The sequence below is a fragment of the Musa acuminata genome, chromosome BXJ3-8 (assembly GCF_036884655.1).
Source record: "Musa acuminata AAA Group cultivar baxijiao chromosome BXJ3-8, Cavendish_Baxijiao_AAA, whole genome shotgun sequence".
Classification (NCBI taxonomy): domain Eukaryota; kingdom Viridiplantae; phylum Streptophyta; class Magnoliopsida; order Zingiberales; family Musaceae; genus Musa; species Musa acuminata.
In genome coordinates this window covers 46441178-46459537 of record NC_088356.1, presented here as the reverse complement: position 1 = coordinate 46459537, position 18360 = coordinate 46441178, and the positions used below count along the sequence as shown (strand labels likewise).

Genomic DNA, 18360 nt, shown 5'->3' with positions numbered 1-18360 from the left:
TTCCTTGGGACTACCCTTCGGTATGTGTTTGAATAAGATATCAAACACCTCAGTAACCTTTTCAAGAAAAAATAAATAACGTCTCAGTACCAGCCAAGAGAAGCATTAACAACAGTGTGTGGATTACCAGACCTACTTAAAAAAAATAAAAGAGGGAAAAGATAATGATATTAATACTACTGATAATAATAGCATTATCAACAATGATAATAAAAGATAAATTTTACATAGAATTTAGGTGCAACATCACTGCTCAACCTCAAAATTATCCATGAATAAAATATTGTCTTTTATCAATATATATTTTCATTCCATGGTAACATGAATATATATTTTCCCGTAGCAGCATCAAATTCTATTTGATTGCTTATTCATCAATTCGAAATACATCTTTAAAAAATGCTCAAATATCAAAAATTTTTGGTCCATCAAAACATGATAATGATGATGATAATAATAATAATAATAGTAATAATTTGGTGTCAACTGTGTGTCATGATGCAACTTTGTGTCGTTCAATATCCATCTCCTTCATAGCCAATAAATGTACAGTTAATATTCTGTCTTCAATCTTTTGGCTTATTTTTCATCATCTTCCTTTTATTGGCATCGAGATATCTTTTTCTCAATCTCACGGCTTTTGGCGTTACCTGTGGGAATAATGAGTTCATTCACAGATAAGAGGCATGACAAATCAACACAAGATTGGAAGGGAACCATTAGAAGAAGACTTACCTCGATAAGCTCATCAGAAGCAACATAACCAATGGCCTCTTCTAGACTCATCTGCACATTTTGTTTACCAAAAAAAAAGTCAGCAAGGTCTGTGCTATGTTTTGTCCTAATCATCCCATCTACTCAACTTCAGCTCCTGCTGCAAAAACTGCTACATTCAAGTTGCTCATACAGAGCTACAATCTAGGACTACATTCTTTGAATGCTCGATCCAGTGCAATGCAAGAACTCTTGCTAATTACCCATGTCTTTTAATAATTCCAATCATGTTAATGGTGTACATCATTTTCATATGTTTAATAATCGATTTTATGTCAAGGCTTCAATTTTCCCAAAAGAGCACTAGCTCAACCACACATGCAAATTAAATATGTTCATGTTTAGAGCATGAAAAACAATTATACACTTAATCTTGCTTTTAACCTAGTAAAGGTTCTTATGATCTTTATTCGCATACGTTTAACAAAAGCTCTTCATAGTATACACTAAGGTCTATACTTCATTTTCCTGGTTTCTAAATTCCTTATGGTGTTTAAGAGATTCCATCCTTTAAAAAAATAAATAGTTACGATCTACATTATTTCATCTATGCCTTTAATCAAAAACCACATAAAGTTATTCATGCATACTATCTTATGTGAAAAGATAATATATGAAAAGTAGAAAAAAACTCGAGAAAGGACAAAGTTTAACAATCACAATTTCTATTCTAGATGACACTAAAAGCAAAACGATGTTGCAAAAGTTTAAGCAAAAATTGATTATGAGGATTCAACGGTCCAAAGTGAACTATCACCAATATGAATAGTTCATATAGCAGTAATAAAATGTGAACTAAAACAAGATGTGCTTGGTTCCAATGAAACAAGTTAAATTCCAATACCAAAAGTTGACATGGAAGGATGTACCCCTGAAACAAAATGCTGAACACTTGTAAAAGAACATACCAAACGAGGTGGGGAAAGCCTGACATTTTCATCCTTCCCGGGTGCTCGAATGTTTGTCAACTCCTTCGTCCTTACAGGGTTTACCTAATCATAACAATTTTGTACAATCATTGCAAATAGAATATTAGTAACAAAAACATCAGAGTTGATGAGTAAATTCCCCTTACATCAAGATCAGAATCACGTGAGTGTTCACCAACAATCATTCCCTCGTAGGTCTTCAGACACAAAATAAGAGGTAATAAGTCTGTCAATCCTATGGTGGTAACAGCAAGAAAGATAATCACATCAAGGAATAACCTCCATTCCAGGCGAGACAAAGAGAGTTCCACGAGCTTCCAAACTCATAAGTGCATGTGCAGTGATGATTCCATTGCCAACAGATATCTGTTACAGAAGCAATTAAGAAGATCTTGCAATTGTAACAAATTAAGGCATATGTTGGACGTGAAAGTACTAGACTGAGAAGTCATCTTGTATCATCTTTTTTATTGAAAGAAAAAAGTCACAAGATGTCACATGCAATGAAATTGTCATATCAGTCTGCAATAGCAGTGTTTGCTTCATCAAACATCAAAATGTTTTTAATAGCAGTTATATAAGTTTGCCAATTCATTCCTTATCAGGAGTAAATACAAGCATTAGATCTTTCTAGTTCCTGACCTTATAATGGATGTGTCACAGTCATGTGAAAGCTAGTAATAACATATAAAACAAAGGTTCTATTAAGTCTGTGCTACCTATTTGGATAATTACTACGGATCAATGTGCAAGACTCCAATAGTTGAGATACCATTGAAGGATAAGGTTACTAACAACCTAAGTATAGAAAGAACTACAATTTGGGATATTAAAAAAACAATGAAGGGATTGATATGACAGTTAATGGATAATTAATCTAATCACGGCTGGACAACATATAATCATAGTTACAAAGACAGTTTTCAGATTCTGTGATCAACTTTTAAGAAGGGAAACTCATGAGAAAATTAGTGCTTTTGCATGATGAACACAATGTCATTTGTTGATAATTATTTAATAGCTTACACTATTATTAAATAGTACTTTTAATTTCAACAGAAGGAATTGATTTGAATAGTGTTTTTCCATCAAATTATTCAATGGAGTGATTCACACTAATAGTAGTTCAAGATTTCACCGATTACTAAAACTTTTATAGAATTGACAGGGAAGGACTTACTAGTACTCCCTTCCTGACGTTCCCAAGTGCACCCCGATGCTTTGAGTATGCTGCAAAGAAATACAATTTGTACATAAAAAATGGCATCCAGTTTGTACCATAAGAGAAATACTTCAGAGAATAAAAGACAAAGGTAGTTCAAACTTCAAACTACACGACTGTAGAACTTACAAACTCGTCAACCAGAAATCATACTCGCTACTAAATATATAAATATAGCCGTATTATTGTAGAACACATAAAAAAACTTGTAATCCTAATTTGGTTAAGAATCTCTTATGAAGCTATTGTGCTATCATGCAATGATGAAATAAAGGTGCTCGTAATAGTTACATGGGCTGTTTCAGTTGAAGAAAGTTGATCCTATTTTAATTAGAAAGTAGGATGCCCAAAAGAAGGTTCTTGGATCTTACTCCAGGGAGTTCCATGAGTTCAAGCTATTCCATGTATAGATAGGATTCAGCAAGTAGGTAGGATTCGGCAAGAGAGGGACTACGGACTCACTAAGCACTTTCAGTCAATAACTTCCCAAGCCGTCTTATGCTAAAGACGGTCACTTACATGAGCAGGCCTGCCCACCCGGGTGTCGGCTGACATTCCATGTAGATGGGATCGGAAGTTAGTCCCTACCTTTCAAGACCAGTACCTTGAACCCATAGTCGTGACCCTACACCTATGAAAGTAGTGCATAACTCTTGCTGGAGAGTCATGTGACTCAAGTACAGAGAACAAAAAGTTTAATATCTGACAATGACAACTCCAGATTTGACGAATCCAACTGCTTCAAAACTAACTTATTACTCCCGATTTGACGCACCCCTAGAGTATTTGTTTATATGAGCACCCGGAAAGTCAAAAGAACAGAGGTGATCCATCAATATTAAAGTTATTGACTTTGGTCATAGATGCCCTTAATATTGGACTCACTATTTTTTCTAGAGAAATAGTTGAAGCTGTTTAATAGTTGCAGTTGAATCCAGGGTCTGCCGTACCGAGCCGTACCGCCCGGTACGGGCGGTATGTACCGGTCCGATAAGTTTTCGGTACGCGGACCGACTGTTACCGATCCGAGGTACTGTATCACTGTAGTAGTGCTACAGTACTCGGTACACCTGGGTGTACCACTCGGTATACCGTACCGTACCGGTACCGAGCCCATGTCGAAATACCGATACGGTACGGTATTGCGAACCTTGATTGAATCTATATTTTGCTCTGCATCTAAATGCTGTTAGGCATAGCAATACAAGAAAATGAGAGCAGCCAAACCACCACACACCAATTTTTGTGGTTTGTTTGTTATTAAATTCAATAATGAGATTTTCACAGCAATTCCATGGTACAAACAAAACCTTAAAGCAGCATCTATTAAAATATGGAAGAATCCCTCATAAAGTATATGCCAAAAAAAAGCTGAGAAGTAATCATAAGATGGTACTGACAAAAACACATATAAAAATAACTCTGAAAGGCTATAACAAATGCATAATTTCATAATTATCATGCATGATAAAGTCTAATGTACATACATAAAAAAGCACGGTGCATGAATCCAGTGCCACGAGTGTCGCTGCTGAATACACTTCTATACCCAACTAGGCCCCTGCATTAAGAAAAAAATCCAATGCAGTACTTTTAAGATAAATAAATGATCCAAAAATGATTAAAATGGTGTTTTATGGAATTAGTTTGTGTAATTTGACAAGCTTTGGGAGGTGGAACCATGGAAGTATAACAAAGTAATGAACAGACAAAGTTCATGGAGGCCAAAGTACATTGTGATTGTAAGTGGAGATAAAAAAGTTAAATCATGTCACATGGCTTTAATATACCGGCTCTACTAAAAAATATATGCTCTAAAAAAAACTGGGGTCACATGATTCACTTATATACAATCTTTTCAAAGTGCAGCTTTCACTAGCTTTGAATTTTGTTTAAAACAGGTAACCCCAATTACAGCACCATGTAGTAGAGATATGCATTTAGTACCAATAGAACTTAGTGTTCTTTTTCTGAGAAGCATCTCATGTTGGAAGAGATACCATGAATGCAAATTTAACTTTGGAAAGAATCATAAATAGTCTAGTCACTCAAAATGCAGGTGTTGTCTTTTACAATTTGCAAACAAATGTAACACGCAAGTAACAAGGTTTTGTACATATCGAACCATTACATTGTCAGTCAGTATTTACTGGTCCAACCAAAGACCAGCATCAGTCTATCAGACCACAGAGCTTGCAATCTCCGATGTTTGTCTTTTTAATATTCACTTGAGTGACACTAGACAAAATCGGTTGTTACTGCTCGGTAAACTAGTATCATATCGATCTGACAAGTCTTGCCAAAACAGTTATTGAGCAAAAATTTTAAACCTAGACAAGTATCACTTGTTTTGGAGAGACAATGTCATGACCCAGCACGATGAGTAACTAACCCAACCTGTTGACATTGAACCGTTGACTCAAAATATTTAAACCTGAGTTAATGGTGGTAGACCCATCTAACCTTTGTGAATCCATTGAAGGAACTACATTAGGGCACCACAATCTCATCCACTGAAGGAGGACCAATATAGTCTAGAATCAAACCCAGATGCCCAAATCACTCACTATATCCAATATATCCAACACTACACCATATCCAATATTAGTTGCTCTGATATCATTTGCATGAACCACTCAATGGTATTACAGATAGCATGAGTCAAGTCTAAGGATCACAAAAAGACGCTCAGCTTCATCATCCTTGTGTGGTGGTCACGTGCATTATATATGAACAAGGGTTGTTGTAGACTCTTGCGTAGTAATGGGGCCAACTGTCACTTGTAGAATACAGTTGCAATTTTAGTCTAAACAAAGCCAAAACTTTGATCGGTACTCAAATTTCAATGTCACTTCTGAGATAAATTCCAAAACACCCTTAATAAATTTCTTTTTCAAAACAATCATTGTGTTAGTAAAAATGCCAAATTCTCTAATGACCATATACATCTCTAACCATTTGGAATAAGACTTCTAACTAAATTTAATAGGATTTTAGAAAATATTTATATTTTCAGTCAATATGCAGTAATCAGAGGATAAAATGTCACATACAAAAATGAAATTTAAACTAGCTAATAAGAAAGCAATAGGTAACTATCAAGTATCCCATATAAAACTTTAAATATATTCAATGCAGAAAAGTGGAGTGAACACGTCATTCAGATATCCAATCACACAAAATCATAAAGAATTATGTTCCAGAAGATAACAAATAAACTGCAGATATGTAACATGCATAAGGTAACTAAACATCCAATTATAGGCATTGCACAGTAACTGATCCTAATCAATTATCTAAACTGCAGAAAAGAATTTAGGATCTACGAAACCAATGTGCTGAGCATTTCAGTCTTTGCCACTGAAGCCATCTATATTCTTTTAGTAGTTCAATGTCCTACTACTTCTATCACAAGTTCTCAATCACAAAATTAAGAGAACAGAGATACTGCAAATTAAGCAAAGAATCACCCATATTAATCAGCAAATTTATCTTGGAAAGATCTGATGTTGAAACTAAAAAAATACAAGATTGCATTGTACAATTAAAACTGTTGAAACAAGGAACAAAAAACATGAATTTTACACAGATAAACCAGTGAAATATAAAAAGCTGCAGCAAACTGTAGCCACTAACCTAGAGGGACAAGTCAAAGACATTCTAGTCCTGCCAGTAGTCCCTGGAACAGGACCCATGTCCGTCACTTCAGCCCGTCTATGTGAAAGGGCTTCCATGACAAGGCCAACATGCTCATCATTAACCTGTAATATAAACTTACACATAATTCATGTGCTCATTTGACAAAATAAATTGCTCACCAAACAAAGTTGTTCTAGTGAGTACCTCAATCGTTACTTCTTCTATAGGCTCTAGCTTCTGGTTGTTCTCCATCTTATACCTGCATCCACAAAGAAAACTTTCACTACCTTATGCATGTTACATCTAAAGTAATAATTCTTAATCAAAACTTTCTAAAAACTGATCTTTGTACAGATAAGTTTGCAGTGAAATTATCAAATAGCAAAGTTATTCAGTACATCCATCAAAGTGTAGAGAAGCAAACTTTATCTGAAAATCAAAGAAAGTGCAGATAGCCCTTCAAACAGCCATAACAGCTTCAAATCAGTGTGATGAGAACTGAGAAACAACCAGTCCAATACAAAGCAAAATTGAAGGGGCTTCACCCTTTGCTTACAATGTTTGCATATATACATATGCACAAAAGCATCAGCAGTACATGCATATGTGTGTTGTATGCACAAAATGTCATTTTTTTAGTAAACAGAGATACTATACTTTTTGTATAATATATCGTGTAGGATACGTACCGAGGTTAATCACATAAGACATAGGTCTACATGTATGCACATGCACACAACATACACCAATACTACAGGATATACATTGTCTAAAAGAATACCAACATATTAGATATGATATGCATGCCCATGCATAACCACATCATTTTCACATTTATCTAAAACAATTAACATATGTAGTTGATATGTAGTAGCAATCAGTGATGAGTGCAGGTCACAACAGCACTCCCTAAACCTAGCAGGATGCATCATTATTGTAAACAAAGATGAGTAGCACTACAGATGCCCCATTGCAGTATAAATCTATACGCAAAAATGCAAAAAGACGTCTCAACCCTGATATATGAGATCATTGAGATGCAATCAATAAAAGAGTTAATTACACTGAAGTGCCAAAAACTTACATCACTCTTGGGGGTGATACTGAGAGTTCAAATCCTTCACGTCTCATGTTCTCGATTAATATACCTGAAAATTTGACAAAAGGTAAAATATCTGACACAAACAACAAATTGCAAACAAATAATAAACTGAATGATAAGTAAAAAATGATAAAATAAAAAGTAAATAAAAATAAAATGAATAAACTATAAAAATAACAACCTAACTGAAGCTCGCCCCTTCCTTGAACTTCATATGAATCTGATAATTGTCCAGGAAGAACATTTATTGCAAGATTTGTTTCCGCTTCTGATAACAGACGATCCCCGATTTTTCCTCCGGTCAACTATAATCATATTGTTCAGAAAAAAAGAAAATGAATTAAGGAAGGATGAACACAGAAATAATTCAGATAAACCATATGCTATACCAGCATAACAAGTATCATTATCTACTTTGTGATGCAAAAACACAAAAAAAAAAAGGTATAAAGCAAAAAAGGTAAAGATGGCCATTATGCAGAGGTTGTTATGTATTCAACGACAAAAAAGAGAATTCGTGTAAGATGAACCATGACAAGCATGTCTCTCCATGTCTTATTAATTGAAATCAATCTTTGAATGATATTTCAGGTGCAAAGTGGTTTAAATATCAACTATTCAACATAAGCATTGGCAACTTCCAGAAATTTGACCTCTGTTATCCTAATAAACCAGTAATATTATTTGTACCTGCAAGACATGAATAGGGATACTAGAAAATCACAAGTATACAAACTCCAATTCCTACATTTATAATAAAGAAAATATGCAAAAGGTTTCTATTCTCACAGGTGTGTACACAAGATGCTTCTCAGATTAACATAACAATCCAAATTGTTCATCAAAAAACACTAGGAACAAATCAAATAAACATATGAATGGGCAAACCAAGCATTTAAAAATAATATTTTTTTTCTTATAATGTACCGTGGTAAAGAATAACGTCGGAACTTATGGCTATGTTGTTGTTATTATTATTGTTGTATAATATACCATGGGAACAAGATGCAGCAACCTATAAAAAAGTTAACCGTACAAAATCATGTGATAGTTTTTATGCTACTTACATGGGTCCCATCGCGACCAGCCAATGAGGAATCATTCACACCAAAAGTCATAGAAATTGTTGGAGGATCCAATTGAACAGTAGGTAGTGCAGTTGTGACCTGAAGTACAATTATCTTTCAGCACATATAAACCACTTCAACAAATGCATATATGATTTAGAAATAAAAACGGCAATTTAACTTCCAAATATTTTATGAACTTGATGAAAATAGATGGAGGTTTGTGTGCCCAGATCCATATTGCAACCCTGCTCACCCATCCACCCAAACCAACCAACGCCTACTGGGACCAACATGCATCACATACCAAATGGACCATAACGACATACGAAAAGATCAGGGCGACCATACATATGGTTAAAAGGATATTGCAAATGCCCCTTCTCACAATAGTTATTTCCAGGGTCTGCTGTACCGAACCATACCGCCCGGTACGGGCGGTACATACCGGTCCGACAGGTTGTCGGTACGCGGACCGACTGTTACCGGTCCGAGTGCACTGTAGCACTGTAGTACTGTAGCAGTGATACAGTACTCGACACACCTGGGTGTATCGCTCGGTATACCATACCGTACAGGTACCGAGCCCAGATCGAAATACTGGTATGGTACGGTATTGCGAACCTTGATTATTTCCACTAATACCACTCATGTGAGTAGGACAAGTTCTCTTTGCACCATAATATATTAAGTAACAAAAATATACCAAAGGACACAGGACTTTGATGCTGAAAATAACTGAAAAGCATAGGACCCTGGCACCAACTTTAAATGGAATAATTGATGACATCTTTCATTTTGGCAAGGTACATAGTTATTGACATGCAAGAATATTAAATATCGGAACATGTCGAACCTCAACATTTGCCACAGTGTGACCAATTGAAGGACTTGTTAATCCAGCCACAGATATGATATCACCAGCTCCTGCACTGTCGATCATAATTATATTTGTTCCCTTTTTTTTCATAAGCTTGGTTACCTACATGATAAGTCAGATAGAATCAGATATGCAGAACAGGTTCAGATCGGACAAAGGTTGACCATGCCTGTAAACTGCCAGGCAACAAATGGATGCAAAGCCATTTATTAATTTTCCAACCTTTCCTTCCTCGAATTTCTCAGCTCCATTATCTGTGCACCTCAGACCGTGAATTTTATCTCCTATATGGATGATTCCTGATGAAATACGACCGGTCAAAATTCGCCCAAGATAAAAATCACGTTCCATCATGGACACCTGCAAGATACTATAGTTCATGTTTCTCATGTTTTGGTACAAAGAGATGCCAAAAGCAAAACTCGCCTTCAGTTAGAAGTTCTAATACATCATCCTAAAGAATGCTATTGAGATAAGACACTTTGCAACCATGTAAACAAATATAGTCAGCGCTTTATTTCCGATGGTGTCACCAGAGAAAGAAATTCATTGTTAGGAAGTTCAACTCTGTACCACAAAAGTTTACTTTTATCTCTCCATATGACAATGGCAAGGACTTCTGCATAATTATATATGCATGCTGCTTAATATTACATATTACAAAGTCTTATTATGAACAAACTTCCAAAATTGAATGAAGCACATAATGCATTGAAAATAAGCTGCAAGTTGCATACTAATAATACAAACATAAAATTAAGGATTGTTACCATTTAAATTGTGTAACATGTTTCTGAAACAATTATACTAACCAGCATCTGAAATGGGGCCTCAAGATTTGCTGCTGGAGAAGGAACATGCTTTATAATGGCATCAAGTAATGGTGACATGTTCCTTGCATCAGCCACAGGATTTTTTGTGAATGTTAAGGAAGCCCAACCTTCTTTGGCAGATGCATAAAGAACTGGGAAGTCTAGCTGTTCCTCTGCAAAATGACAATCAAGAGGACCTCAATATTATATGAACACAACACAATTTAATCCTTTGAAAACACTTCAGTTCAAACCTAAGCCTACCTGTAGCACCAAGATTTGCAAAAAGATCGAACACCAAGCTCTCAACCTCATTGCATGTCTCCTCAGAGACTGCAAGAGAGAAGAATAACAAACTTGCTATTAGAATATAAACATATATATCAAATTTACCTGCATCTTTAACAAACAGATGTAACCTCATGCGATAGCTTTATCAGCTACTGAATAATGATAATTAGACAAATTAACCAAGTAAAATACCATTATTTAGTCATTGTTACCCTTAATTCATTATTCAAGTAGAAACACAACACAGCACATATTTTCTCTTCCCCCTTCGATCTTTTCTTCTGCTGCTGATACATTTTAAATTGCATAGCATGGGAAGGCAACTTGAAGCAACTTAGGCCTCCTCAACATTCCTCCAAACCTCACCAAAGAATACAATGAAACCCAACAAACTCCAGCCTCCTAGAAGCTTTATTACCCTACATTAACTATTTCCATTTCACTTCAAATCTGCAACCAAACCTTGAAAAGACAAAAGTCCAAACCCCACTCATCAACCCTAATCATGCTACTAAGAAGTGCACCTGCATACCATTCTTTGGATCTTAAGTATATTCTCTGTATTCTGCTGCAAACTGCTTCAAAGAAACCTCAGGTTTACCACCCTGTGGCCATCCCTTATTGTTGAATGATAATTTAAGAAATCGAGTGAAGGTAAATAATCTTGCTTCATCTGGTTGTATGCCAATTCATTAATGAAGTTACTGCTATAGAAAAGAAAATGACACTATTTATGAGACACAGAAGAAGAGATCGTAGGTCAATTTGATGCCTAATATATTCAGAATTAAGAAGCTCCTTGGGTAAAACACCACCAGCAAACTTGTGTGTGTATTCAGCTTCTTGAAAGAACTTTGAAGATAAGTGGAACAATAAGCTGTTTGAGATTAACAAAAACCACCCAAGTTTCATTCTCGGGACTGCAATAATAGTTATACACGTAATTTAACAAGCTTCAGCGCAAACTTGAAATATGTTAAGGTGACAACGGAGACAAAAATTAATTAGACCAAGTGCGACATACAACTAACTCATACAAATTCTCATTACATTTCATAATCGTTCAATACCATGCCCTTTTTTACCATCTAGTATAACAGCAGATAACTTACAAAGTAAACAAAGATAAAATTATCAATGCCTATTATTAATGTTTGAACCAAAAAAATAGGTAAAGCATTAGGCTTTAGAAGTTAATATATAAGAAACATTTAGGCACTATGTTCAGTAAGGGATTATCAGGCATACCTGAAGGTCTGTCAACCTTGTTCAAGAGAAGAATTGGACGCAAACCGAGCTTTAAAGCCTTTGCAACAACAAACTTTGTCTGTGCCAGAGGGCCTTCCCCAGCATCAACAACCAAGACAGCTCCCTCGACCATCCCAACAACTCTTTCTACCTATGAAACAATATCATGTTACTATTCCAAACCAATCAATCACTTCGTCGTATTCACTTGTTCACTTACTTCTCCACCAAAATCAGCATGGCCGGGAGTATCAACCATGTTGAGCTCATTGTCCTTCCAAGAAATCGAAGTCACCTAAAAGCACAGAGATATCAAAATTCAAGATTAGCCGACGCATGCAAGCTGTTCGACGTGCTTACTACATAACCAAGTTCCACCGACGGATATGGCAACGGAGGGGCGATACCTTGGAGGCGATGGTGATACCGCGCTCGCGCTCGAGACTGATGGAATCGAGGGCGCGCTCGTGGGGGATGTCGGCGCCGCACTGGCGGAGGAGCCGGTCCATGAGGGTGGTCTTCCCGTGGTCGACGTGGGCTATGACGGCCACGTTGCGGATCCTGCTGGGGTCCAGCGCGGTCCTGGCGGGGGAGGGCGGCGCCGCGGCGTGCGCGGCAGCGGAGGAGAAGAGGCGGAAGGAGGAGGAGGGAGTTCTGCAGTAGAAGGGGAAGGGAGAGACCGGGGCTGATGAGAAAGGCCGGAGCGGCCTGCGGAGAGCGCGGAGCAGCAGGGTGGCCATTCCTTCCTCTCGCTTTCTTCACCCACCAGCGGCGGCGAGAGGTACCGCCGACTGCTTGGATTCTGTGCCGCACGGTGGAGCCTTCGTCTTCGTCGACGAGGGTTTTGGGAAGAGGGATGGCGATGGCCCAGACTGTGAGCTAGCAGGGGAGAAGCAGAGAAGGAGATTAGGGTTTTCCTTAAAGGAGACGGTCGCAGATGGTCTAACGCATTGCGTCGGCGACCCGAGTCAGGCCCAGTCAACAGTGGCACTAATTCACTAATTTTATTTGATTTCGTTATTGATGCGCGGATATTAATGGACTCCACCAAAAACCCATCAATATTTTCCAAATTAACATCGATAATCATAACCATAACAACAATAATAATAAAATAATATGAATCTTTTATCATGTGATTATAAATATGATATAAAATAATAAAAATCATCTAATCATTTTTTAGTAGACAGGGTTAAATTAAAATCCTATTGATCGACAAACTACTTAATAACACTACTGGAGATATAAAAATATAAGATGATGTGGCATTTACCGATATGATTTCTTTTCTGTATTAGTATTTATCAAAAATTTAAGATGATATCATAATAAAAAATCATGAGTTCAAATCTTATTGAGATATAGTAGCGAGCATGAAGAACATTTATATTTTGTTTTATCATGAATATACAATTTTACTTTTAATTTGAATTCATCGTGTTTTAACCACAATACGATATCCTCTTACCTAAGCATTGGAGAGAAAGCATCAAATAATATATTATTTATATGTATTACAGACATGACCTGAAAGATTTAAATACGAAATCAATATAGATTTTTCTTGGATCTCAAAAGATGTAAATAAAATCATCTGGATTGAATCAGCTATAATCGAATCAATCAAGGAAGCCACTTGAAATAGATATGATTGACTCGACTCATTACCATATATACAAATGATCAAATATCTCTATTAATACATATCTAACGATGAAAATTATTTAAGATAAAGTAATATTAAGGATGTCAATTTTAAAGCTTTTGTCATACAAATTGCATGTACGTGTTCTTTATCAAACCAACATTTAGCAAAATAAATCGTTTTAAACATAAACAAAACCCTTGATAACAAATAAAATCCATTAGCAAAGTAACATTATTCACACTACCCATAAGTGTCAGCTCCTTTAGCCCCATAAAACGATATTTTGAAGAGAAATTACCTTTGTCTTGAAAAAATAAAAAATTCATTGTCGTTGATACTATGTGATTTTATCATTTTGGATGAAATCACATGATAAGTTAGTATTTGTTCTTTATTGTATCTCAACTACTATGAAACCAACTGATATGGAGTATTCTAGCACTAGGTTATCGATCGGTAGTCATACAGGAGTTACTGTGAAGGACAATATGACATCTATCTAATGCAAAAGAGGACTAGGCTGACGATTGACACTCCCTCGACTATCTCTTGTTAGTCCCGTGCTGCACGAAGCGGTACAAATTGATGCCATGCTATAAGGGGTTGAACGGGGTCAGGGGCTCACATGAATGTGCCATAAGAGGTACAGGTGACCCTAATAATAGTAGTTATCTCCCATCAACTCCGTAGGTATAAAAATAGGTCCCAACATGTAAAAGAGATTAGTCCAAAAAACACTCTCACCAAATACATAACTAATTTCCTATCACCTAACTTAGCATAAGATGGGTCGGGTCAGAAATCTCTTCCGACATTAACCTATTGTGCAGGGTCCGATGAAATCAAATATACTTTAGTTTCGTCTCGAGATAACCTCATAATCGTTCTCGTCATTCCTTACTCGGCCTCAACGACTCCATCCCTCTCTCGAGAAGATTCACATACACAATTTAATGCATTCAGTATAAGATCTGAGTCGTACTGACTCTCGATCCATCGTATCAAGTTGTTAACAGTAATCAATATGAAATTAAATACGATCCAATCATAAATAACGAGGAGAAAGAATGGAGAGGCCCGATTTGACGCTTCCATTCCAATTGATTGAATTCCGGTCGGCATTGAGCTCATCCGAGTCCGATCCATTTAGTCTCGGCCCGAGAGCGAACGAAAACGGTTAGGCCGGAAGGCCAAGTTCGAGTGGAACCCAACGGACACCAACCTAGTGAGGATAAGATTTAGGCCTTCACCTCCTTTGGCAGGCTTCATCGAGCGAGATGATGACGACCGCAGCGACCCTGTGGTCGCCGACCATGGCGTTCTCGGCCTCACATCGCTTCCAGTCTCCCGCGTCCTCGGTCCATCTTCGCTCGTGTCTGGGCCTCACTTGCCGCACCACCGCCTCCAAACCCCTCGCTCCGGCCACCAAGAGGTGCAGTACCATCAGAATGGTTTCCAGATTCCCCAACGGCAAATACATCAGAGAAGACTACCTTGTGGTGCCAATCTCTCTCCGACTTATGTGTTGTTTCTTCCACCCGTTGTTTGCTCTTGTAGCGCTGACTGTTTTGTGGGGAGCAGAAGAAGGTGTCGGCCAAGGAGGTGCAGGAGCTGGTGAAGGGAGAGAGGACTGTTCCTCTAGTCGTGGACTTCTACGCAACCTGGTGCGGACCCTGCATTTTGATGGCCCAGGAACTTGAAACGGTAGTCATCGGTTGCCTCCACTTATTCTACACTTCTTCTTCCTTTCCGGTTTATTTTTCTTTGGCCTCGCTTAACTCTTTCGGCAGAAAGTTGGGAGCAGAAACTTGCTTCTCTTTCTGCGAAACATAACTACACAATGCCGAAAGTGATGGAGTTTGACCTGTTTCGTTTGTGCTTGGAGCCTGAATTTGTGGAATTTCTGGTGCTTTTTTATGACGCATGCCAACTGTTTGATCTTTTGCTCGCCTCTCTGAACGATATAATAAAATGTTGTTTAGGTATAACAATATCTGCCAAATAAATTCTGGGTATGTTTGGTGACACCGATCAATATCAACTTCATTTAGAGCATGGACCGATTAAGGGGCCTCCAGGTAAAGCCCCCCTTTAGAAATCGAGAGTTTTCAGTAACCATCAATATCAACTTCTTACTAAGTGCCAATCATCTCTATAACCAGGAAAATCAACGAGGGATATCATTGGTTAGAATTTTCATCTAGGTTGAGGAACAAATGTTTACGAAATCAACAACAGTATCATATATTCTTTCCTTTTTCACATTCTTGCAGCTTGCCGTGGAATATGAAGGCAATGCACTCTTTGTGAAGGTGGACACTGATGATGAATACGAATTTGCCAGAGATATGCAGGTAACTATCGTCAGCTATCAGCAAAAGAAACAAAAAAAAATGGCACCAAATGTTATCATTATCTTCTTCTAAACATGCCATAAAAAAAATTCTTCTTCTAAACATGTAACCATCTAACAGGTACGAGGGTTGCCAACTTTGTACTTCATTAGTCCAGACCCAAACAAGGATGCCATCCGTACCGAAGGGCTTGTGCCACCAGAGATGATCAAGAACATAATTGATAATGAAATGTGACAAATATCCTCAAGGCTCATAGGCACTGTACCTGGTAATGTTGTTTTGAGATTGCTCATATCTCTGCTGGAAGATCATCTGTATCATGGAATCAAAGCGTGGCTTATCCATTGTGGTTTATGTTGGGATCATTTGCTTGCTGATTGCAGCAAATTGGTTGGTGGCTCCAGTGCATGCAATCGAGAAAACTCAGTAAAATGGGAAATGTGTTGTTGTAACTTTTTTTCAGATGAGTAGTTAGGGTATCTGGATGTGAGGCTTCAAAAGATTAGGAAAATGTTGATTTTTTGGTATCGCCTCTTTATGTTATTTTGAGGGAAGTCACATCATAATCTTACATTTGAAAAATGAAGTTGCTCTAATTCCCTTTATATATCTATGCTAATATTAGTTATTTGATTGTTGGAAGTTTGTTTCTTTTGTCAAAAGGCCAAGTCCATCTTTTATCCTTGCTGCATTTCTTGATTTTTATTTGTCAGAAAGCTTTGTGGCTGGGGGGATTGCTTTTCCCACGAGCCTGCCTGGTTACTGAAGCCATAGGTAATGCTATGGTAACTCACACATTCCTGCATTTGGTACCCTTGCTTTTTATGATTCCTCTTGTCTTACCAAGGAAAAATCTCGTAGATACCCATAACTTGTTGAATGTCTCAATTGGCAAGATAACTTCGTTGCAGTAATTATAGCATGAAAAGTATTCTGAAGATATCACCAGGTTCACTTCTTTGCTGTAATGAAGCCTTTGTTGTGTAATATGACAGGTACTAGCTGGAAATCATTTCATACAATTCCCATGTGTTACTGAAAGTTACTGTAAGGTTTACTATGTAACTGTAAACTACTTTGTCTCATGTGCTTGACTGCTTGTTAACAGATCTCACATGTTCCATCTCCTCCAAGGTAAGGATTCTAAGATCATAAGTTCATAACATATCAAATGTTTGAGCAGGAAGTTGCTTGTTTCCGTTCTTTTTTTGGTTGATATTTCATTATTTTTCTAGACATAAAAATCATTTGAGACTTCCTTATTCTTACTCCATTCAAAAGCTAAAACACAGAAATTTTTACTGGAGTGTTGCAAAATTCTTCTCAGAGGCATGAAGGTATGGACCTTTTGCACTGGCTGCTCGGAACTAGAGCCTGTGTTGGGTGTTGTGACCATCTACATTGGTTTACAAACCTTCCATGGGAGAACCTAAAAAAAGTTTGAGCATGTTGTGTGTTCTACTCCTGCAGAGGTGTAAATCATTGCCTTCAGCTATCTCCTTCATGACAGATAAAGAGCACATGATGAAAGCAACGAGTCATCCAAGATGAGCAGGTAAAATCCACCAACCTCATAGCATCTCCTAGTGGCCACCAGAAAGAGTTGCCAATGGAGTCTTATTTTTTGCATTGACCCTCTCAATACTTATAATTTCTCATTGGCAGCATGTCACTTTACAGAACACTTCATTAGCTTCCTTTCCAGCTCCCTGTCATCATGCATTAATCATTCGGAAAAAAGGCAAATCCAAGTCTAAAGCTGCAGGCAGCAAAGCCAGAATTAACAAACGCGGCCAAGAAAGTAAGTAGCCAATCTATCTCGATACCCTTGTACAGTTGTTCCAGCAATTTTTCCGTTGTACTGTTGATGCTCATTTTGTGCACTCAGCCAATCCATCTTGCAATTAAAAGGCATTTGGACTGAGGAAGAAGGATTATTAGCAATTCAATCTTATAATGATCAAGCTCAAGAACCGGTTTGATGCAGTGGGACCAACGAGGAAGCTGATACATTCCATGGATTGACTCTGACGTCCTCATTATTTCAAGAACTCAAGACCTAGCAGAGATAAAACTACAGGTTTGAGGTTAATACCATTGCAGATTTCGTGTTGTTTGTGGGTGCAGATGTCAATAGTAAAACCTGCTGCGTCTCCATTGTTTGGTAACTTAATACATGGTCCTGTAAACTCTTTTTTCTCTTCTATTAACTTCCCATAAATATTCATCCACCCCCAACACACCAAACATCAGAAATCAGTCATTCCACTTCAGCTTCCTGCATATATTGCGGATGAACTCTGATCGCTAGGAAAATGGAACTTTCATATATTTGGTCTATTGTTAGTGTTAAAGCCATGGTAACAAAAGAGTTACCACGGCTCTCAA

The 18360-nt window shown here is 37.4% G+C and overlaps 2 protein-coding genes across 2 annotated transcripts; one reads left to right on the top strand and one right to left on the bottom strand.

Moving 5' to 3' along the window:
* Window positions 1–272: 272 nt before the first annotated feature.
* On the bottom strand, window positions 273–12893 carry LOC135646164 (uncharacterized). Its single transcript, XM_065165388.1, has 19 exons — window positions 12372–12893; window positions 12185–12259; window positions 11965–12115; window positions 10690–10758; window positions 10426–10598; window positions 9836–9973; window positions 9590–9715; window positions 8734–8832; window positions 7848–7971; window positions 7649–7712; window positions 6769–6823; window positions 6562–6686; window positions 4413–4486; window positions 2884–2933; window positions 1983–2069; window positions 1850–1900; window positions 1683–1766; window positions 736–786; window positions 273–650 (listed from the first exon to the last, which is right to left on the bottom strand). Exons 1-19 carry the CDS (start codon window positions 12702–12704, stop codon window positions 567–569), a joined length of 2013 nt encoding a protein of 670 aa, XP_065021460.1. The 5' UTR covers window positions 12705–12893; the 3' UTR covers window positions 273–566.
* Window positions 12894–14785: 1892 nt separating this feature from the next.
* On the top strand, window positions 14786–16577 carry LOC135645431 (thioredoxin-like protein CITRX, chloroplastic). Its single transcript, XM_065163796.1, has 4 exons — window positions 14786–15114; window positions 15197–15319; window positions 15889–15969; window positions 16090–16577. Exons 1-4 carry the CDS (start codon window positions 14893–14895, stop codon window positions 16204–16206), a joined length of 543 nt encoding a protein of 180 aa, XP_065019868.1. The 5' UTR covers window positions 14786–14892; the 3' UTR covers window positions 16207–16577.
* Window positions 16578–18360: the final 1783 nt, after the last annotated feature.

Excerpts from the sequence above, each read along its gene's own strand:
- LOC135646164 (XM_065165388.1), bottom strand. The coding sequence starts at position 12,704 with ATGGCCACCCTGCTGCTCCGCGCTCTCCGCAGGCCGCTCCGGCCTTTC. Across the intron at positions 9,974-10,425 it reads AGGCCCCATTTCAGATGCTG|GTGTCCATGATGGAACGTGA; the intron begins GTTAGTATAATT and ends AGTATCTTGCAG. Across the intron at positions 1,767-1,849 it reads CACGTGATTCTGATCTTGAT|GTAAACCCTGTAAGGACGAA; the intron begins GTAAGGGGAATT and ends TGTTATGATTAG.
- LOC135645431 (XM_065163796.1), top strand. The coding sequence starts at position 14,893 with ATGATGACGACCGCAGCGACCCTGTGGTCGCCGACCATGGCGTTCTCG. Across the intron at positions 15,320-15,888 it reads TGGCCCAGGAACTTGAAACG|CTTGCCGTGGAATATGAAGG; the intron begins GTAGTCATCGGT and ends ACATTCTTGCAG. Across the intron at positions 15,970-16,089 it reads AATTTGCCAGAGATATGCAG|GTACGAGGGTTGCCAACTTT; the intron begins GTAACTATCGTC and ends ACCATCTAACAG.